Source organism: Aphis gossypii, chromosome 1 (genome assembly GCF_020184175.1).
Source record: "Aphis gossypii isolate Hap1 chromosome 1, ASM2018417v2, whole genome shotgun sequence".
Lineage (NCBI taxonomy): Eukaryota > Metazoa > Arthropoda > Insecta > Hemiptera > Aphididae > Aphis > Aphis gossypii.
The window spans coordinates 89186346-89208273 of record NC_065530.1 but is presented as its reverse complement, the minus strand read 5'-3'; the positions used below and the strand labels follow the sequence as shown (position 1 = coordinate 89208273).

At 29.2% G+C, this 21928-nt stretch overlaps 1 protein-coding gene across 1 annotated transcript; it reads left to right on the top strand.

The window, feature by feature from the left end:
- Positions 1–6778: 6778 nt before the first annotated feature.
- LOC126549233 (ATP-dependent DNA helicase pif1-like) lies at positions 6779–7351 on the top strand. The gene has a single exon (XM_050197846.1). The coding sequence runs from the start codon at positions 6793–6795 to the stop codon at positions 7312–7314; it is 522 nt and encodes a 173-aa protein (XP_050053803.1). The 5' UTR covers positions 6779–6792; the 3' UTR covers positions 7315–7351.
- Positions 7352–21928: the final 14577 nt, after the last annotated feature.

The following is a 21928-nucleotide window of genomic DNA, read 5'->3' as shown; positions in this document are numbered from 1 at the left end:
ACAGCACTAGGTCCGCGATCTACCGCAGGTAGATTGCCTACCTGATAATATACTGCTGCGAATCAGAATTTTTATTCCGGGCAACAGAAAACTTAAGATAAATCTAGAACATCATCCATCGAATATTAAAATCCATATTGAACAAAGTCTGAGTCATATAGAATTGGCATTTTTAACGGGCAACGAAGTGCAAAACGAAGTACGCAATACGAAGTCTGCCGGGTCAGCTATTATTAATAGGCCGCCTATTATTATTATTAATATAATATAAAAAAAATCTCGGTTTTCACCTGAGGTGACTTTTGCGCGGGCAACACCGGGTGGGACAGCTAGTATATTAATAAAATATACTATACTAACATACTTTATATTGTATTCTTAATTGATTTAAATTTGATATAACTAACATTATTATTAAGTTACCAATGTAAAACTGAAATTATAAGTGTAACTGAGTGCATTTAAGAAAAATTGTAAAGGTTTCTGTCTTGCAGACATAAACCTTTTTTTTGTGGGGAGGTGTTATGGGCTATGAGATATCTATAAGATATCACGGCTAAGTTAGAATGACCATTGACCATGCCTCGTGTCAAGGGTAATGCGGATGCTACTATGACCATGACACGTGTCGGGATAGTAAGCACTAAGCGCACCAATAATTATAGTACTCTAATGATACATTTGAGATGTTATTGCACATTTTCAAATTCGTGTCCGAATTTGCAACAACAACCACAAGGACACCTGGTTTCACCCAGAAGGCGACCACACGACGTAAACAAGAGACGCACCACGATATATAAGGGAGCCCGAAGACCAGCAACGACAGATGTACCAAAGCTATCAACAACTGAGCACTTTCACGTCACTCAGCCACTTTTTTATTTGTTACATGTATTTTGTTTATATGCAATAAAGACATATTTCGTTATTAAGTTTAACTTTCATTCAAATTAACCATTTGGATTCAAATCTGATACTGGCACGCAACAAAGGTAATTGAGACTTAAAGTTAATTTCCATATAAAAATGGTTTTGTCATGTTCGTCCTTTAGATATACAAAGAGTTAGAACAAGGAAAGTAAATTAAAATCTATTCAATTCCATAGGTGAATAATATATTATCTAATTATTATATTTTTAATTTAATTAGATAGTCTTGATAAATATATTTTTAATTTTTTAATTTAAAATCATGCTGTTTATTGCAATTAATAGGTTCTATAACTATTGTAATAAAATATAAATTAGTATCCAATTAAAATTTAAAACCCTAATTTTAATATCTAGATTCCCACTCAAAAAGCCTGAGTTATTACAAAAATAAATAAAAATGTTCAGAGTTTTTATTTTTATTTTTTGTAAATACAAGTTTGAAGTACACATAAAAACAAAATTTTGATACCAAAGTTAACGTAATACAACCATTTATCCCAGAGTTGTGTCAAGTTAAAATGTGTAATCTTTCAATGTTATTGGTATGGCAGTTCAATTTCTTGCCATACAGGAGTGGGGGTAACGAAAAATACATCGGCCCGTTTTTTGTAACATACGAGCATAGGCGAGTCCGCGCTCCAGTATATTCTTATTTATCTCAGTGACTTGTAATATCTTTTGATAGTAGCTGAAATTGATTACGCTGTTATCATTTGTCTCACACTTGGATTAGTGTTTACATGTGTTTGTGATTTTCTGTGACTTTGGAGTGTTATAAGTCATTGAATATACGTGATAACAAGCTGTAAGTTAGTAATATTTATTCAGGTTATCCTTATTATCATTTTAAATTTTAATATAATAAAATGTTAGGACTTAACTCTCGAGTATTGTTTTTGTATGGTTTATATTTGATGTATCCAATAAGATACATTGCTCAGCGGCCTCATGTATAACATTGTATCTTATAAGATACAATGTTCAGTTGTCTCATATTTATTGTTGTTTTTAAAAAGATACGGAACATTAGATTCTGAAATAAATTATTAAAATATTAAATAATGATATAATCATGATTTTTATTTTTGTATTTCTGTTTTACTATTACCATTTATTTATATACAGTTTGTTATTATTAAATGTATTTAGTTTTCTACTTATCATTTTACTAGCCATGCAAATAAACAAATAATCTTATATATAAAAATGAATCGCAAAATTTGGTAAGCGCATAACTCAACAACGCCTGGACCGATTTCGCTCATTCTTTTTTTGTTTGGGTCGTAATTGTCAGGAGAAGGTTCTTACGGACGAAAAATTTGAGAAAGTTATCGGGTTAGAGAAATATGACGAGGTGGTGATGAAATTACAGAGGCGCCATCTATCCATCAAATAGTCAACTAAATTATTTTTGGTAGTCAATGGCAACCATTTAAATAAAATAAATCATTAATTTAAAATGTTTTTAAAAATGCATGCAAATAGACATACAAACAACGCAAATGTTCGCAAATGTTCGTTGAAGTCCAAGGATGGTTTTTACGGCTAGAAAAATTAGAATTATTGCTGGAAAAACCCTAAAAATAGCCCTTTTCTTTTAAATAGCCCTTCCTATAATATTTATAATATAATACTGATCGTATCCATGGCAACCAACAATCGTGTTTTGTGCAGAGTGTTTAGTTAGTTAGTATTTGTTTAGTTCGTGATTAGTGAAAAAATAATTTATATTTGATATGCCTCCTATAAGACGAAGCAATTTAGGTAGAAGAACCAGAAATGCTACAAACCAAGCTAATTACCGATCTAATTCACAAACGCGTGAAGCGCGAGCAAGTTTGAATCGAGCTGCTTTTAGTTACGATGTGTCAATTGACTACAGTAACTACCAATGTGTTGTTATTGGTTCTATGAACTCGGTTTGCTCACACTGTAAGGCATTAAAATACAAAAACGAAGCCAATGGATTGTGTTGCGCAAATGGTAAAGTGAAATTGATACCATTGGATCCACCACCAGAACCATTGTACTCATTGGTTTCAGGAATAGGAACAGATTCTATACACTTTTTGACAAATATCCAACAATATAACAATTGCTTTCAAATGACTTCATTTGGGGCAACAAATGTAGTTCGAGAAAATTTTATGCCAACTTTCAAGGTATGTATTATAGCAGTTACTCATAATTATTTTAGCGAACAAAATTTTCTGTCACCAAAGTTAAGATGTGTCACTAATCTTCAATTTCTTAATCATTACGAAATATATCACTTAGTCATCATATTATATTATGGAGTTTCAGTTTCAGTGACACTTTTATTATATTTTATATTTGATAGATATTAGTTAAAACTAAATATATACTTTTAAGATCAAATATTATTTAAGTTTGATCACCGACAATCCATTAATTTATACCACACCATAATATATTTTTTTTATTTACAGATACAAGGCAAATATATCACAGAGCAGGTTCACTGTTACCAGTGTCAGATAGCGACAACAAATTCCTGCAAATTTATTTTATGGGCAATTCACCACAAGAAATTGATCTGCGTTGTGCACATAACAATTTAGTAAAGAGGTCTATTGTAGAACAATTACAAACTTTATTTCATCAGCACAATCAATTGATTATATTGTTTAAAACTGCCCTGGATCTGATGCCATCCGATAATCACAAAATTGTAATCAGAGCTGATAAAACACCTGCAGGTCAACATACAAGACGTTTTAATGCACCAACTATTGATGAAGTTGCTATCGTTGTAGTTGGAGAAAACTTGGAATCCCGTGATATTGTTTTACGTCGTCGGAATGATCAATACAACGTATAAAGGAAACACACCGCTCATATGATGCACTGCAATATCCCATTATATTTGGCAAGGTGAAGATGGCTACGATTTCTCAATAAAAATGATAAATCCCATTGCAGGTAACTAAAATATTAGTTTAGCTATGGCGATAATATCTCAGTCATTATATTATGTATTTTAATTTTATATTTGAATGTTATTAAAACAAAATCTATTTACAGGTTCTGAAACCAACAAAAAAGTCAGTTCAATGAACTATTATTCATACCGCCTAATGATTCGGGAAAATGAAGATAATCACATATTGAAATGTCGGCGATTATATCACAAATATGTTGTTGACATGTATGTTAAAATTGAAACGGAAAGATTAACATTCATCAGGTTGAATCAAACCAAACTCCGATCTGAAGAGCATATTCACCTTCGAGATGCGATTAATACTGATGGAAATGCACAGAATGTCGGTCGGATGACTATTCTTCCAGCAACATACATCGGAAGCCCTCGGCATATGCACGAATATGCTCAAGATGCCATGTCGTATGTTCGTCATTATGGTACAGCAGATTTGTTCATCACATTTACATGCAATCCGCAATGGATAGAAATCAATCAGGAGTTATTCTCTGGGCAATCACCCATTGATCGTCATGATATTACAGCCAGAGTCTTTAGACAAAAGTTGAAATCTTTAATGGATTTCATCGTAAAACATAATGTGTTTGGTGAGACACGCTGCTGGATGTATTCTGTGGAGTGGCAGAAACGAGGATTGCCACATGCACACATTTTGATTGGTTGGTTGAAAATATAAGGCCAAATGAAGTTGATGCAGTGATATCAGCTGAAATCCCTAATGTACAAGTAGATCCTGGATTGCATGAGGTAGTTATCAAAAACATGATACATGGTCCCTGTGGAACTCTTAATCAAAATTCACCGTGTATGATGGATGGTAAATGTTCAAAACGATATCCACGGACATTAATATCGGAAACAATTACTGGTAATGACGGTTATCCATTGTATCGTCGCAGATCGACAGCAGACAATGAAAATCAACAATTGAAATCAGAATTGAAATAAAACAACAAAAAAATAGATAATATATCGTTCCACATATTCACCCATTTTATCAAAGACATTCAAAGCACACATCAACGTTGAATCTTGCCATTCAGTGTGAAATCTATTAAATACATTTGCAAATATGTAGCCAAAGGGAGTGATATGGCTGTGATTGGAATTGGTGCAGAGAATTCCAATGATGAAGTTACCCAATACCAAATGGGCCGCTATGTCAGTAGTAATGAAGCAGTTTGGCGAATATTTTCTTTTCCTATTCATGAGAGACACCCTTCTGTTGTTCACTTAGCTGTGCATTTAGAAAATGGACAAAGAGTGTATTTTACAGCACAGAACGCAGTACAAAGAGCTGCTCAGCCACCATCTACTACATTAACCAGTTTTTTTGAGACATGCCAAAACGATGATTTCGCACAAACATTGCTATATTCTGAAATGCCAAAATATTATACCTGGAATCAATCCTCAAGGAGATTTATACGACGGAAACAAGGAAAACCAGTTCCAGGATATACAGATGTATATTCCACCGATGCGATTGGCCGGATTTATTCAGTACATCCAAGCAATGATGAATGTTTTTACTTACGACTGCTATTAGTCAATGTACGTGGCCCAACATCATTCCAACAGTTACGAACTGTTGATGGTGAATTGTGTGTATCCTACAGAGAAGCCTGTCAACGTTTGCAATTGCTTGAAAATGACGCTCATTGGGATCAAACTCTCAATGATGCTGTAATATCATCACACGCTCATCAAATACGAACATTGTTTTCTATAATCATATCTACATGCTTCCCATCAAGCCCAATTGATTTGTGGATCAAGTACAAAGATTATGTGTGATGTGATGATTTTGTATCAAATACAGAATAGAATGGGAAATCCAAATATACAAATCAGTGAAGAAATTTACAATGAAGCATTGATTTCAATTGAGGACATGTGCTTGATAATGTCAAACAAACTATTAATTCAATTAGGCCTGACCGCGCCCAATCGTCCAATGCATGACGCTTTTAACCAAGAGTTGCATCGAGAAAGACTGTATGATCTCAACGATTTGAAAGAATTAATTCAAACAAATCTTCCACTGTTAAATGAACAACAGAAGTATGTATTTGAAACTCTTATGAAAGTAACAAATGATGAAACTGGAGGGATTTACTTCTTAGATGCACCTGGTGGTACAGGAAAAACTTTTTTGATTTCATTAATATTAGCAACAATTCGCTCACAAAATAAAATTGCACTTGCACTCGCTTCGTCGGGAATCGCAGCAACTTTGCTTGAAGGTGGTCGTCGAACAGCCCATTCAGCACTAAAATTGCCATTAAATATGCATAGCAATGAAACTCCAACCTGCAACGTTTCGAAGAACTCTGCAATGGCAAAGGTTTTGCAGCAATGTAAATTGTTTGGGATGAATGCACGATGGCACATAAAAAATCTTTGGAGGCTTTGGACAGAACCTTAAAAGATCTACGGAGCAATAATAACCGATTTGGTGGTGCAATGATTTTATTAGCAGGAGATTTTCGTCAAACATTGCCGGTGATTCCACGATCAACGCCAGCTGATGAACTCAATGCATGTCTAAAGTCCTCCAGTTTGTGGAAACATGTCAAAGTACTTCATTTAAGCAAGAATATGCGTGTCGAGTTGCAAAATGACCAATCTGGAAACATATTCTCTAAACAACTCATTGACATTGGTAATGGCAAATTTCCTATAGACATGTTGACTGGCTGCATTAACTTTCCTCTAAGTTTTTGTCAGTTAACTCGATCAAAAGATGAACTTATTCAGAAGGTGTTTCCAGATGTTTCTCAAAATTACAGAAACCATGATTGGTTGAGCGAACGAGCTATACTGGCTGCAAAAAACATAGATGTAATGAATTAAATTTCAAAATTCAAGAACAAATTACAGGCGAATTGATGATATATAAATCAGTTGATTCGGCTACTAATCAAGATGATGTAGTCAACTATCCACCGGAATTTTTAAACTCGCTGGATTTGCCAGGATTGCCACCTCACAATCTTCAATTAAAGGTTGGATCGGTGGTTATAATGTTGCGAAATATCAACCAACCGCGTCTTTGCAACGGTACACGGTTAGCGATAAAAAAATTACTAAACAATGTGATAGAAGCAACTATACTCAAAGGAAAGTATAAAGGAGAAGATGTTCTCATACCGCGCATCCCAATGATTCCGACTGATGTGCCATTTGAGTTTAAACGACTACAGTTTCCAGTGCGTCTTGCTTTTGCTATGACTATAAACAAGTCCCAGGGGCAATCATTAAGTGTTTGTGGTATTAATCTAGAAAACCCATGTTTCTCACATGGTCAATTGTATGTTGCCTGTTCCCGTGTTGGAAAACCATCAGATTTGTTTATCTATGCGCCAGGTAATCAAACAAGAAACATCGTATACCACAAAGTACTACAATGATAATAATAATAATTATGATTCACATGATTAACAATAAAGCGATTACTTACTTTTAAATCATGACAGAACCGTCACCCTGGTGATAGGGCGTTGTGAATAAAAAATAATTAAATAAAACTATAACAGTTAAAACTATAACTACTTACTTTTAAATCATTATATATGTTTTATTTAATTATTTTTTATTCACAACGCCCTATCACCAGGGTGACGGTTCTGTTCAGGAGAATTTTTTAAAATACGTAGGCACAAAAACTGCCACATTACAAATCTTTCGTCGTGAATTCGACGTAATATTAGCACTATCAATAAGATTAAATTAAAAATTAACACACGGCATACGAAAATGCAAAAAAAGAAAGTAACACACGGGCAACGCCGTGTCGGGTCAGCTAGTAATATAATATATTTAAAAACTATTACATTAGTACAGTAGGTAATAATTATAACTGTATCTATATATAATATGTTTAATTACCTGGACTAAAATTCATTATTTTCTTATGTATTGTGCGTAAGTATGTTCTAGAATTAAATGAAATAATAGCTGCTTTTACCCTGGTTGAATAATTATTGCTTTGAGAAAAATTAATTCTTTTTCCGCCAACGTATTTATTGATAATTGAGTTAAATTGCTCGCATATAATATTATCAAGATCTTCGATTAAACTAGAGCTATTATTAACTAAACGAGACATAATTTTGTCTATTTCTAGTAAAATACCACATCTTAATGCTTCCGGTACCATGTTGATTTCGCCTATTTTTGACCCTTTACAAAAATACGAATTACATTCTTGGTGTTGTCCAAATCTATGATAGGGTGCATTCTTTAAATCTTTATTAAGGTCTGCGAAAAATTGTTGTAACGATAGTAAGATTAGTTTTAAAAACACGCCTACACAAATTGAATTACCTGCAATTTTCTGAATCTTTGATTTATCCAATATGTTTTTGTGATAAGTAATTGCTTTAGTTACATCAGATCTGAATCTTAAAATATTAGTCACTACAAACTTTCTGATAGTTACTGGATACTCAGTTTTTGTTGCGACCATTTTAAGTTTAGTAATGTAATTGCGTAACAAGTGGTTTCGACATTCGATTTTCTGTATCATAAATCTAGGGCCATATGGTAAAACCTCATTTAGTCGTTTTACGACACTACTGTCTCCATCTCCTAAAAATAAAAATTATAAAAATATAATTTAAAATGTTACTCTGCTATACACTAAATATTGTCTTCTCCCCCTCCTACACACACAAGTACTAAAAATTAATTTTATAAGAGCTCATACATCATTGGAAAACCAATACATTAATTATTACTCAGCTTAGAAAAAATTTTTAATTAATTATAAGTTATAACGTAAGTTAGTATAATATTCAAAATATTTTGTATTATGATATATAAATAAAATTAATAATCAGATTTAAAAAAAACATCAATACTATAAATTAATATAAATTATAATTTATAATAAAATAAAAATAATATTAGTTTCTTAAAAAAAAAATCGTGTTCACATTGCCCAAACATATAGTATATTACCAATAAGCTTATTGAACTTGAGTCCATGCATTTCAACGCTTTTTGAAAAACCTTCGACTATGCCATCAGCCTCCATTGCAGTGGATGCTTGTTTCCAATTCAGAAAACAATTATGTTTGGGAATTTCTTGGTTTATAGATTTCGATCTTTGGCATACTGAACAGTAGCGATTTTTAATGCCGACAAATAAAACTTTACGTGTTTTGTACCCAATTATCTAGCCTATATATAAACAAATATTTTTTTACATTTTATATATCACATTACTCCTAAATATCATTGAAAAAATTATTATTATTATCTTACCGCTCCTGATAATGCGTCGTACTTAGTTTTGTAGCTGCGTTTAGACCACTGGCCATCCGCAACTACGGTACACATTGGTGTACCATCAACGTCAATATTTCCGCATTCTAAAGCTAATTGCTTCTCTTCATTCCCAGCTTTAATCATTTCCTCCCAGGCTGTATCCTGAACAGCATTTCCAACTTTTATAAGATATTTTGAAAAAGAAGTAGCTGACAGGCAAGGTATTTCGAGCGAAGCCGAGAGTTCATTTAATTGTGTATACCCAATTCCTATTTAGTAAAATGATTATTTGATAAGTATTTTAAATACATTTTAAAAGTACAATACACCAATCTTATACAATTGACTGCAAACTCACTGCAAATTATTATTCATTGCTATTTTTTACATACCAACAGATAAACTTCCACTAACTACAGCTTTATTTATTGGTAAGTAATTATTTTCTGGTACATCCTTTTCCGTGGTAATTGAACTACTTTTACCACACATTTTACACTTAAATATAAACACTGATTTATATCCTCTTCTACATTCTGATTGAAATTGCATATCGATAAAAGTACATCCAAACGCTGAATCGTGATCGGTGGTTTTAATTTGCTCGAATAAGTGAGATATGTCCACTATTCTTCTGCCTTCTAAAGCACTATAAAGTAATTATATAATAATGATATACCTATGTATCCTATTGTGATAAAAAATAATGTATTATCCATAAGTTTTTCTTCAAGTATAAATCTAAAAAACCCGGGTAAGTGAGTATCGCTCTGCTGTACATTAGATGGTGGGATGGACCTCGGACTAGGGTAGGTTAATTTGAATGCGATGATAGGTATCATTGTATACGAAAAACGATTCTGAACGGAGATGATTTGTCAGTCTAGAATAATTATATTTAATATAGTAATATATTCTATTTTGAAACAAATACAAACATTTAAGTAAAAGTTTCAAGATCCTACGTTTGATATTTTTTTTAAATAAAAAATCGAAAATTATTTAGTAGTAAAACGTTATTTTACACGTGTATTTTTGATTTCAAATTAAAATTTAAACACTCGTAAAATTTTTTAAATTGAATAATCCTTAAAGTTTTTATAATTATTCTAAGGTTAACTTATGGACAGCATAGTATTAAATTTTCAATTCTTAGCTTTTGATAGTAAAATATTTATAAATTTTTAACTAGCAAATAGTGAAAAATATTCATGATTTTGACGAATTTTTGTCAATATTTGAACTTCAAATGCTAATAAAAAAAAATTGTGCCTATGTATTTTTATAATATTTGAATGAGAGTTAGAACCAGTTATGTGGACCCTTCAATTAAATTTTCAAGTAATTTGTCCCAGCTAAATTTTTTTTATCCACATTTATAAAAAAAAAAAAATGATTATTTCAAATGCCTATAAATAGCTCAAAAAACATCAAAATATTTTGAAAATCAAATCACGTAAAGAAAATGACAATCTAAATAACTGGTAAAATTTTCAAGTATTTACGATTTATACTATTTGAATAACAACAAATATCAAAAATCGTTTGAGACTAAACCGTTATTTAACGCGGTTTTGTAAAAATTTAAATTTCAAACATTCATAAAAATTTTTTGTCTGAATCCGGTAGAGATTTTTTACAGATATTTGAAGAAAAATTTATGGAGAACCTTGTATCAAATTTTCAAAACTTAGTTATAAAAGAAAAATTTTTACGATTTTTCAACCACAAAATTACTTTCAAATTTTCGCAATTTTGACATATTCGTATAAATTCGAAATTAAGCACTTATAAAAAAAAATTGTGACTAACGATTTCGAATTTTTTTTCATCACATTAAGAACAACTTATAAGAAACCTTGTATTAAATTTTCAAAAATTTTTGGCTAGCCAAAAAAATTTTATCGTTATTTAAAAAAAAAATACTTAGAAAAATTGAAAATGTCTATAAATAGCTCAAAAAAAGTCAAAATACTTTGAAAATTTAACTGTGTATGGAGAACGCTAATATAAACATTTGGTGAAAATTTCAAGTATTTACATCGATTAGTTTTTGAGTTATAGCAAAATAAAAAATTCGATTTTGTCGAAAACTGGTTTCGCGTAAATTGTATGAGCGTAGAAATTTAATTTTTTACGAAATCGCGTGAAATAACGATATATTACAATTTAAATATAGGTAATAATATAATATATTCTACTAATAATTATCATTGATTGATCAGAATCGTTTTTCGTATATAATATATTTATTTACAATATTATATTATAATGTATAATTTTATATTTATTATACATAGTGACAATAGTGTACACAACGACAACATAAAATTAAGTTTATTATACTTAGAAATCACTGTATCAGCATCGGATGACGAATCTACACATAGACGGTGATTTTCAACATCAGTTAAATCATATAAAGGTGGTAATATTGAACTCATTTCTGTTTCTTTATCCATCGATGACGTTTTGGAACATTGAGTTGTAGTATCGATTTTTGACGTACTAGTTAGCATAGGTTTTCTACAGATAAATAATAAAACGTTATGGTATTTCCTTTTTTAAATAAAAAAATAAATATTTTATTAATTTTAACTTACATAAATGATGGTAAAGATTCAATTTCAATTTCATCAGTTACTAATAACTGAGTATTAGATGATGTACTAGGTTCCGGTTCCCTGTTTAAAATATATTTAATATATAATTCAGCTTTATACTAAAATAATATAATATAATAATAATTATACTTACCATGTCGTTGTTTTTTTCTTAAAATTATTAAGTCTACCTAAATTTTTTTTTTAATGCTTTTACACCTTGACGGTGCTAGCCGCTTCTTTACGACTTTCATTTTTTAATAAATAATGAATGAAACGTGAATTAATTTATTAGGTACAAGTGGTATAACAGTTTTAAACAATACATTCTGATGACAAATTGAAACTAAACTGATTATTAAAATCAAAATAAGCCATAATAATATGTAGTCTGATAATGATCAATTGTTCACAAACCCCCGCATGGCGCATTATAAACACAAGTCCAAAACCAAATTATATTATAATATTATTATTCTACGAGATACGACCCAATACGGAATCATGGAAGCCGACGTCATAGAGTAATATTACTCTATGGCCGACGTTATCGCGTCTTTATATTCCAGCAGTTTCTATTTTTATCTGTATCGCGAAATGGACTGGTTGTGTTGTAGAGTGGGGCGGCGGTCGCCGTACAACTTTAATAATAACGCAGCTAGCCGCTACACGATACAGCAGCGCCAGTTGACGGGCTAAAGAATTTTACGCTATTTTTGAAAACATGTCTACGTATTTCAAATGCTACGAAGTCAATAATTATCGCAGACTAATAAAAAATATACTGTTAGAAAGGTTATAACTTTTGCCATGTTTTGTTGGAAATTGATTTTTGAAAATTGTATTAACAAGCGAGCATTATGGCATAACAAAAGATCTTTTTACAAATATTAATTTACTTATATTTCAAAAAATAAATTACAATTTCAAATATCTGATTCCAACAAAACATGGTAAAAATTATCACCTTTCAAACGGTGTATTACTTATGGGTCTACGTCTATTATTGACTTCGTAGCATTTGAAATACAAATGCACTATTTTTGATGCAAATAGGCGTGTGTGGCGTCCTCTTAATACTTAATTACTGTCAACAAATTGTACAAACTTATCTTTTCTAGTTCGATAATCGATACCGTGTTAGTACACTATTATCTGACAAATTTAATTACTTTTAAGGTTACTTCTTTAAGTTGTGTAAAAATTTAGTATTCATTTATTTGCTATACTGCAAATTTGAAAAGTGAAACATTGATTGATTTAAATTCACGATGTTTTACCGTTTCATATATTACTGTATTAATGTATAGTAGCATGACAATATTGACAAAATATATCTATTTTGTCATATTGTGTACTGTATTGTAGCTAGTAGTGTACATATTATCACGTTTTGTTTACGGTTTAATGAAGTTTTTATTCTTATTTCTCGTCTTTTGCGTAAATTAAAAACAATTTTAAAAAATATCTAAAATTTAAAAAAATATTAAGTGTATGATAAACCAGTGGATTGAACCATATAATAAAGACACTATTGTACTTACAATTGATGGAAACGCAGTATATTGACAGGTATGCAATCGCCAAATACCGTATAATAAAAAATTTCAAATCACACAACATGTTCATGTTTCATTCTGATTCCTTGAAACGAAGTTTAAATAATAAAAATCAAATGCTATTGGGAAATGTTTACAAATCTAAACCAATAATTTTAATGAAGATCTCTGTTTGAGCTTAGTAGCTGAAAACATTCCATGTTTTACACTTCAAATTCCACAATTTAGAGATTTCTTGCAAAAATACACGAATCAATATATACCAGTTGAAAGTTTACTTCGAAAATCTCATCTCGAGTCATGCTTTAATAAAATAATAGCAAACATCAGAGAAAAATTAGGGGACTCGTATATTTTTTTTTATTGAGGATAAAACAACAGATATTAATGGTAACTACATAGCTACATTTTTAATAGGTACGTTAAGTAGTGAAAACTCTTGCAACCCCTTTTTAAATGCTAGTAAAAAATTAGAAAAAACAAATCATTCTACTATTGCACGTTCTGTCAATGATGGTTTAAGAATTTTGTGGCCAATTGGTGGAAATAACGAAAAAATTTTGCTGTTATTATCAGATGCATCCCCATACATGATAAAGACAGGTAAAACATTAAATGTATTTTTCTCCAATATGATACATGTCACATGCCTAGTGCATATGCTTCAAAGTATAGATGAAAAAGTGAGAGAGTTATTTCCAAATGTTAATATACTAGTAAATAATTTAAAAAAAGTGTTCTTAAAACTCCTCATCGCGTAGAAGTCTACAAAGATGTCTTGCAAAATGTAGCCTTACCACCAGAACCTATACTCACCAGGTGGGGTACTTGGATCGAAGCAGCCACCTTTTGTGCTGATAATTTTGAACAGCTTAAAATAATAATCATTGAAATGCAGCAATGTTTGCCAACTCCAGTAATATCCACTTCTTTGGCATTTTACAAGCGTCAACTCTGGACGTACAACTTGACAATTCACGACTGTGATAATGGTCAAGGACATTGTTTTTTATGGAACGAAACATTAGGAAATAGAGGAGCAAATGATCTAGGGTCATGTGTTTATAAGTATTTATTAAATTTACCTTCAAATATTCAGCATGTTACTATGTACAGTGATACATGTGGAGGTCAAAATAAGAATAGTTATGTGGCTGTTATGTGTTTAGTTCCTCTTTAAAATAATAAAAATCTCCAAACTATAGACCATACATTTTTTATTCCCGGCCACACACACATGGAGTGCGATACAGATCATTCTGTGATAGAACAGAAAAAACAAAGTACAATGGTTCGATAGAACATCCTCATGACTAGAGATGGGAGCTCAGTAAATTTACCTGGTAAATTTTACGGGTAAGGGTAAATTTACCTAAATTTTACCGATATTTTTTTTACCCGGTAAATATTTTTTACCGTTCTAAAATTGATCGACCACTCATTTCACTTGTTTTCATTATGCATAACAACATAATTATAATGACTCTCATATCATCTACAATGCATGGTATAAATATAATTAGTTATATTTATATCGTGCTACAGGCCTACAGCGTACAGCCTTCAATGTTTACGATATTATTATTGATACAATGGTATGTCGATATTACGAGAATGTTGGTTTAACCAAGATTTTATTTTTATAACAATTATACCATTCGTATTCGGGTATTCCTAATAATAATATTTATAAAATAATTTATAGTACCTATGCGTTAATAAATAATGATTTGTGTAGTTTTACTCTGTTGTCTTACTACTGTGGTCTGTGGATTGTTGTCTGTTGAGTGATAACTTTTGCATTTATTTTGTTTATTTATATTTTGTTGTTTTTCGCTTCATTTATTTTTCAACATTGCATATACGATATAACTACTCGAATTATGAAGCCGAAAGAGATTAAAAAAAAGTGCTACACAAAAGTGCAGAACGAAGATGGAAACGATAGATATATGTGTCGATTTTGTAAGAAGAACTATAAGGAAAATGTAACTCGAATGACAATGCACATTAGAAAAGAATGTAGGCTTGTTCCACAGCATATTTTAAAATGTTTATTATCACCTAACAAAGCAATTTTTAATAGTAAGTAATTTTATTTTATTATTACTGGAAGATTTTAAATTTTCTATTGTCATTATCATTATTAATTATTTATTATTATTATTTTATTTAAATAAATTGATAATAGTCATACACAAAATGCACAATATAAATTTACAGAAAAATAAATGCATGCAGGTATTTTTTTTCAAATTAATATTGTAAAAAATAATGATTTATATATAAATTATTACTTATAATTAAAGTTCTTAATCTTAATATTATATATTTTAAGAAAAAATACATAACCTACTTTATAATAAAATTAGACTATGGTTATAGTTTCAAAAATTACATTATTTTTAATTTTAATTTTCAAGGAAATATTCATGAAAATGAGCAAAGTACTGAATCTGCAGTTCCCATTAATGTTTCTCAGATAATTGATACAAATCAAAGTTCAATGGATGTTTCTCAGACTGAAATTACCCATAAAAATCAGAGTTTACTAAAATTTATTGATACTATGAAAGGGGAAGAAAAGGTAACCTATCATTTAAATATTTTAGTTTTAAGTTATAAAATGATAGAATATGGGCAAAAATTTAAGTCAAGAACAAGGTTTTGGTACTTGATAGTCAATACCTTTCTATATTTATTGAAAAAATAATATTTGTATTGTTTTTTTTTATATAAAAAATATAAAAATGTTAAATACATATTCTATAAAACAATATTATGTACCTACCTAATTGTATTAATGTATGTATTAATTGTAATTAATGTCTAAATGTATTATTCATAATTCATTAATCCTAGGACCATTTGGATGAATTATTATCAAGAGTTATATTTACATCAGCTACACCATTCTCAATTGTGGAAAATCAGAACTGGTTGAAATTTTTTAAAACACTTAGGCCTACTTATAATCCACCAACAAAAAAAACAATATCAACTACACTCTTAGAAAAAGAATATTTAAAAACCTATGACAAAGTCTATGAAAAAATTTTAGAATCCAAAGTTTATGCAGTTCAATTAGATGGTTGGAGCAATATAAGGTGTGTAATATCAATTATGTATTTCTTTTTAGATAAATGATTACATTTAACTATATCTTCTTCCTAATAAGTAATGAGTGACTAAGTAATGATTATGTAACAATTAGATAAATGTGTATTAGCTCTACACTTATACCAACTAAAGTTGTAAGTACAGTATATAATATATACAAAAGGTCAAATTCATAGATGACCCTAAGGCATTGGGGTTAATGTATTTATTTCTATTGTGTCAAACACCAGCTTTTAACAATTTTATTTGGTATATTTAAACAATATCTCATTTTTATTATATTCTTCTCCTTCCTCATCTGGCCTTTAATACACTTTAATATTATATTAATAACTGTAATATTATATCCTTATTTTCTATTATTATATTATAATATAGTTAAGTAGTATACTTAACTATCTAAATTTTATCATGTAATAATTAAAGTATTATATTATTATGTTAAAAGTTAATGATAAAAAAATATATATTTTAAATAGGTACTACACCTATTTGATATTTCTAATATAGGTATTTAAAATACTACTTAAATACTCCATTAAAGTGTTTTTTTACAATTCGTTTTGAAATTATTTTTCTAATGTGTTAATTTTTTTCAGAAATGAATCAATAATGAACATAATAGTAACAACACCTCAACCATTTGTATTTAAGTCAATTGATTGTGGTTCTAACCACAATACTGCTGAATACATTGCTGATGAAATAGGTTCTGTAATCAATGAGTTGGGTAAAGAAAAGTGTCTTGGCGTTATAACTGATAATGCTAGTAATATGAAAAAAGCTTGGAAATTATTGCAAGCTGATGAAAAATTCAAAAGTTTACCTATAGCTTATTATTCATGTGCGTCACATACCTTAAACTTGTTAATGTTAGATGTCGTGAAAGTGAAAACATGTTTCGAGATTGAGAACATATCCAAAGCTATCATTAAAAATATAACTAGCACCCACATTTTGAAAGGTTTGCAACATTGAATTATAAATTTTATATTATTTACTATTTTAACTGTATACTTACTTTATTTTTTAAATTATAGTCATTGTACTCATTCAAATTTTAATAATCAATTTTATAGCCAATTTTACAAGTATTCAAAAAGAAAAAAATATCAAATGTTCCCTCAAACTTCCAGTAAAAACCAGATGGGGCTCATTCATAAATTGTTTAGAAAGTCTTATAAAAAATAAAAGCACTCTACAATATTTGGCAGTTTCTGATGATATAAATGTTAGAAAATTAAAAAAAATTTAAATATTTTATCATAAACACTTAATTATCTATGTTAATTTTTAATTTGGTTTAGATAATTGAAAAATTGGATAAAACTGAGAAACGATAAATATTGTCAGACGAATATTGGAAGTACCTATGTTGAAAATTTTATTATACTTGTTCGTCCAATAGTTAATTGGATTACCATTCTTGAAAGTGATTCGCCAAAAATTTCTGTAGTACCAGAAGCTTTTAATGAAATCAAACAACATTTTATAACAAATATTCCTATTTCCCCGTTACTTGAAGTGGAAGGAAGAATTTTGCTTAAAAAGATTGATGAACGTTATAATATGGCTATACATCCAGTTCATTTTGCAGCAAATTTGGTTGACCCAAAATATCAAGGAAAAAACTTAAAAGATGGCCGTGATGTTGAAGGTATATTGTATTTTAAAAAAGTGGCAAAAGTTCTACTCAAAGCTAAAGACTATGATAAAGTAAGTAAATGTGATAAAATTGTCCAAAAAAATTTGTTTTGAAAGTTATCATTTAACTATTTTTAATAATTAAAGGTTTAATTTTTTTTTTAAGATAATGATTGAAGTTGCAGAATTTCGTGCACATGAAGGTTTTTGGGCTAAAAATATTGTATGGTGCCACAGTAATGAAATTGATGCAAGGACTTGGTGGAACGCAATCTGCACTAATACACAACTCTCTAAAGTTGCTTCTGCTATACTTTCTTTACCAGTATCTTCAGCTGCAACTGAAAGATCCTTCAGTGTTTATTCTAACATTCACGATAAAAAAAGAAACCGATTAACAAACATAAATGCCTCGAAATTACTATTTATTCAAGCTAATATGAATAATATTGATTTTTTAAAACCAGATAAAAGTTACAATGAAATAATACCATCAACTTCTACCAGCTCTAACAATTTAGTATCCAATAACAATATTCAGTCAGTAAGGAAATTAGGAACAGTTAGAGATATGGGAAATTGTGATGCTATTGTAGATGAAGATGATAGTGAAGATACAACAGAAGAAGATTATAATACAGATGATATTATAGTTGAATCAGATAACTTATCAGATGAACATAATATTTTAAGTGACGATGAGTTTTATGAATCACACTTTAACGTGTAAACTTACATTTTATTAATAAAAATCAATGTAATTACTTTATTAGGTATATTATTTATAGTTATAAACTGGTTATCTTTTCCTATGTTGAAATAATATTTCAAGATCACATAATATATTCACCATACATATAAATTATAATACATATAATATATAAATTGTATTAAGTGGTACAGGGCAGGTGGTACATTGGTTAGCTTCGTAATAAAAATGTTATTGAGTTCGTATTAAATTTAATATTCAAAAACATTACACAGTATTAAAAATTTACATTATTTTACGTAAATTTACGTAAAATTTACCGGTAAATTTACTAAAAAAAATTTTACGGTAAAATTCCCATCTCTACTCATGACTAGGCCACGTTAATTCGTCAATGTGGGAAAAAAACCTATGGATCGTAACAGAGATGGAGATGGATGATTTTTTCGATTTTTCTACATTATTGAAAGACAAACTACAGAATACTGAAGGTGGAATGTTAAATTGGCGTATTGTTAAGTGGTTACATTATGAAAAATCGTCTCCACATATTTTGTATTACAAGAATGAATTAAATAGTGAAACTTTTTTAAAGTAAAACTTAGTAGGAAAAGAAAAAAACCTGTTTCAAGTTACATCTTAGAAACGCTATAACGAATCCCTTCCAATTTCGGATGAGAAAAAAAATGATTTGATGGATATGTTACTGTTACATCTTACTATACATCTTCAGTCTATCAAGACTTTTATAAAAATATAAAATCAAGAAGTGATATCAAAAATATACATCCTGATACGATCGATGAAGAAGAATTTGAAACTGATTTAGGAGATACAGCGGAAGATAAAAGCTGTTCACAAAATCTCAAAAATAAAAGTAAAGCTAAAAAAATAAACAAAAATACATCAAAGAAAAAAATAACCAAGAAAAATTCAAATTAATAAAAAAAAAATGTTACGATTAACTATGAATTGTTTTTGTTATATTTAAACATTTTTAAGTATTTGTTTATAAAGGAACAAACATTTGTTTTGTAAAACAAATACCAAGTCGGTTACTTAAATTTTTATTTTTTTTTTTATTGTTATACTGAATATACTCATAATGTTAATTTTGTATTTGGGTATTATTAGAAGTTAATATATTAATATTATTATTTTACACTTGAATGTTCTATTTTATTTGACATAACCCTTTCATCACGTTTAATCACATCGTGAAATTAGTGCATAAAGACTTAAGTCAGGTTTTTTTTAAGTTGGTATTATATAAGGACTTACAACAAATTTTAAATAATACAAAACCTCATTCATTTTGTAGTACAGAACTTATAGATTTTAATGGTTTCATAAATTACGTTAACATTTAAATACCTAATCATACATAATGAATGTAACTTTGTTTTTGCTATCCTGAAAAATTTGTTCTTACTTCTTAATGACTTAACCTCTTTTTCACGCGCAACCGCGAACTGATCTTACATATATTCAAACTAATTTTTTTATACTTGTTAAAAGCATAAAAAAAATGTGTCATCTAATTTATCTTTATTTGATGTGACAAAAATTGTTGATGAAACTATTTTAAACGTGGAAATGGTATCTGGAAATAATGGACGAATTATTAAAGAGAAAGTTTCTGATTTAATACACAAAAATAGTGGTTTTCGAATATTGAAACAGATATCAGATGTTTTATCCGGAAAAAATGAAATTTTCTTACCCCAAATTTTACACCAATGATGAGTACTTTGATGAAATATGCACTTATAACATCTATGAACGTTGAACGGTCATTTAGTACTTACAAAATGGTATTAACTGAAAAAAGAACCAACATGACCCCACGAAATATGGAAATGTATATTGTAATTAATTGTTATGAAAACAAAAAAATATGGTTATTTCATATTTAAATATTTCTCTTGTTTTAATTGTATGTTGAAAGTCCAACATTTCTATTTTATTATTTGTTTAAACTGTTTTAAAATCATATAAATATATAAAGTTGTTATTTTATATATATATTTAATATTTTGTTGATTTACATTGATGTTCACCACTCCTAATTTTGTTATGTTATAATGTTTGTAGTCATTTAAAATAATATAAATTTATGATGCATATTTTGACCATTTTGCTTTGCATATTTGCATCTTATTTGCCACATTTTTAGTGCCTATAATTCCGTTCTCTATTAATGACTGTAATGTGTATACTTATCGTTAGTATACTGCTTGTCTATGCTTGAGTGTGTTCACGATAACAACCCGCACGTCTTTATTACGTCAGATTTGGAAATACAAGTATACAAACATTCGGACTGTCCGAGTTAACGTAGGCCACGTTGAAATATCATATAATAATATAATTGAATTTAATCTGTGATTTGCCATAACTCACAAGCATAATACATCTAATTAATTATAGCGTATAGGTTTTATTAATTTAAAGTAAACAAAATTGTTTGCTTTGGAAATGAGAGTATAGTTTAAATCACGGTAGATTATAATCTACCGTGGTTTGATTGGTCATTACTCATTACCAATACTTTCATCAAAATAAATATTAGCAGTAAAAAAAGTTTGGGGGGATCCATCTCCCTAATCTCCCACCGTAATTACGCCCCTGCAAGACAAATACCTAAAGTTAAAGTGTAATTTCAACCAAATTTCAACTTGTTGGTTTATAGAAAAATAATTGTACTTATATTTATTAGATTTTTTTATTTCAATATAAATAACTTAAGAGACAGTTTGTATCAAATCTTGAAATTCTAAGTATGAATATTTAAGATATTAATAATTAGAACATAAAACGCTCCAAAAAAATAATTTGACTTTCCGATCGATTTTTTTTTTTTTATCTATGTTGAACAAGACATCAAGTAATATATTATGACAAATTTTTAAGTATTATAAGTAAGAATTTTTAACTATAAAATAATTTGCTTATTTTTGTAATTTTGACGAAAATCTTAAAAATTTTAACTTTCAATGCGTACAAAAACATTTTGTGTAATGACTAAAGGGCGGATGTTCATGCATTTGCATATTTTTTTCCTTTAATAATAAAAGTTGCAGAGTAGGATAAAAATTCGTTTTTTGACATATAGAAA

Excerpts from the sequence above, each read along its gene's own strand:
- LOC126549233 (XM_050197846.1), top strand. The coding sequence starts at position 6,793 with ATGATATATAAATCAGTTGATTCGGCTACTAATCAAGATGATGTAGTC.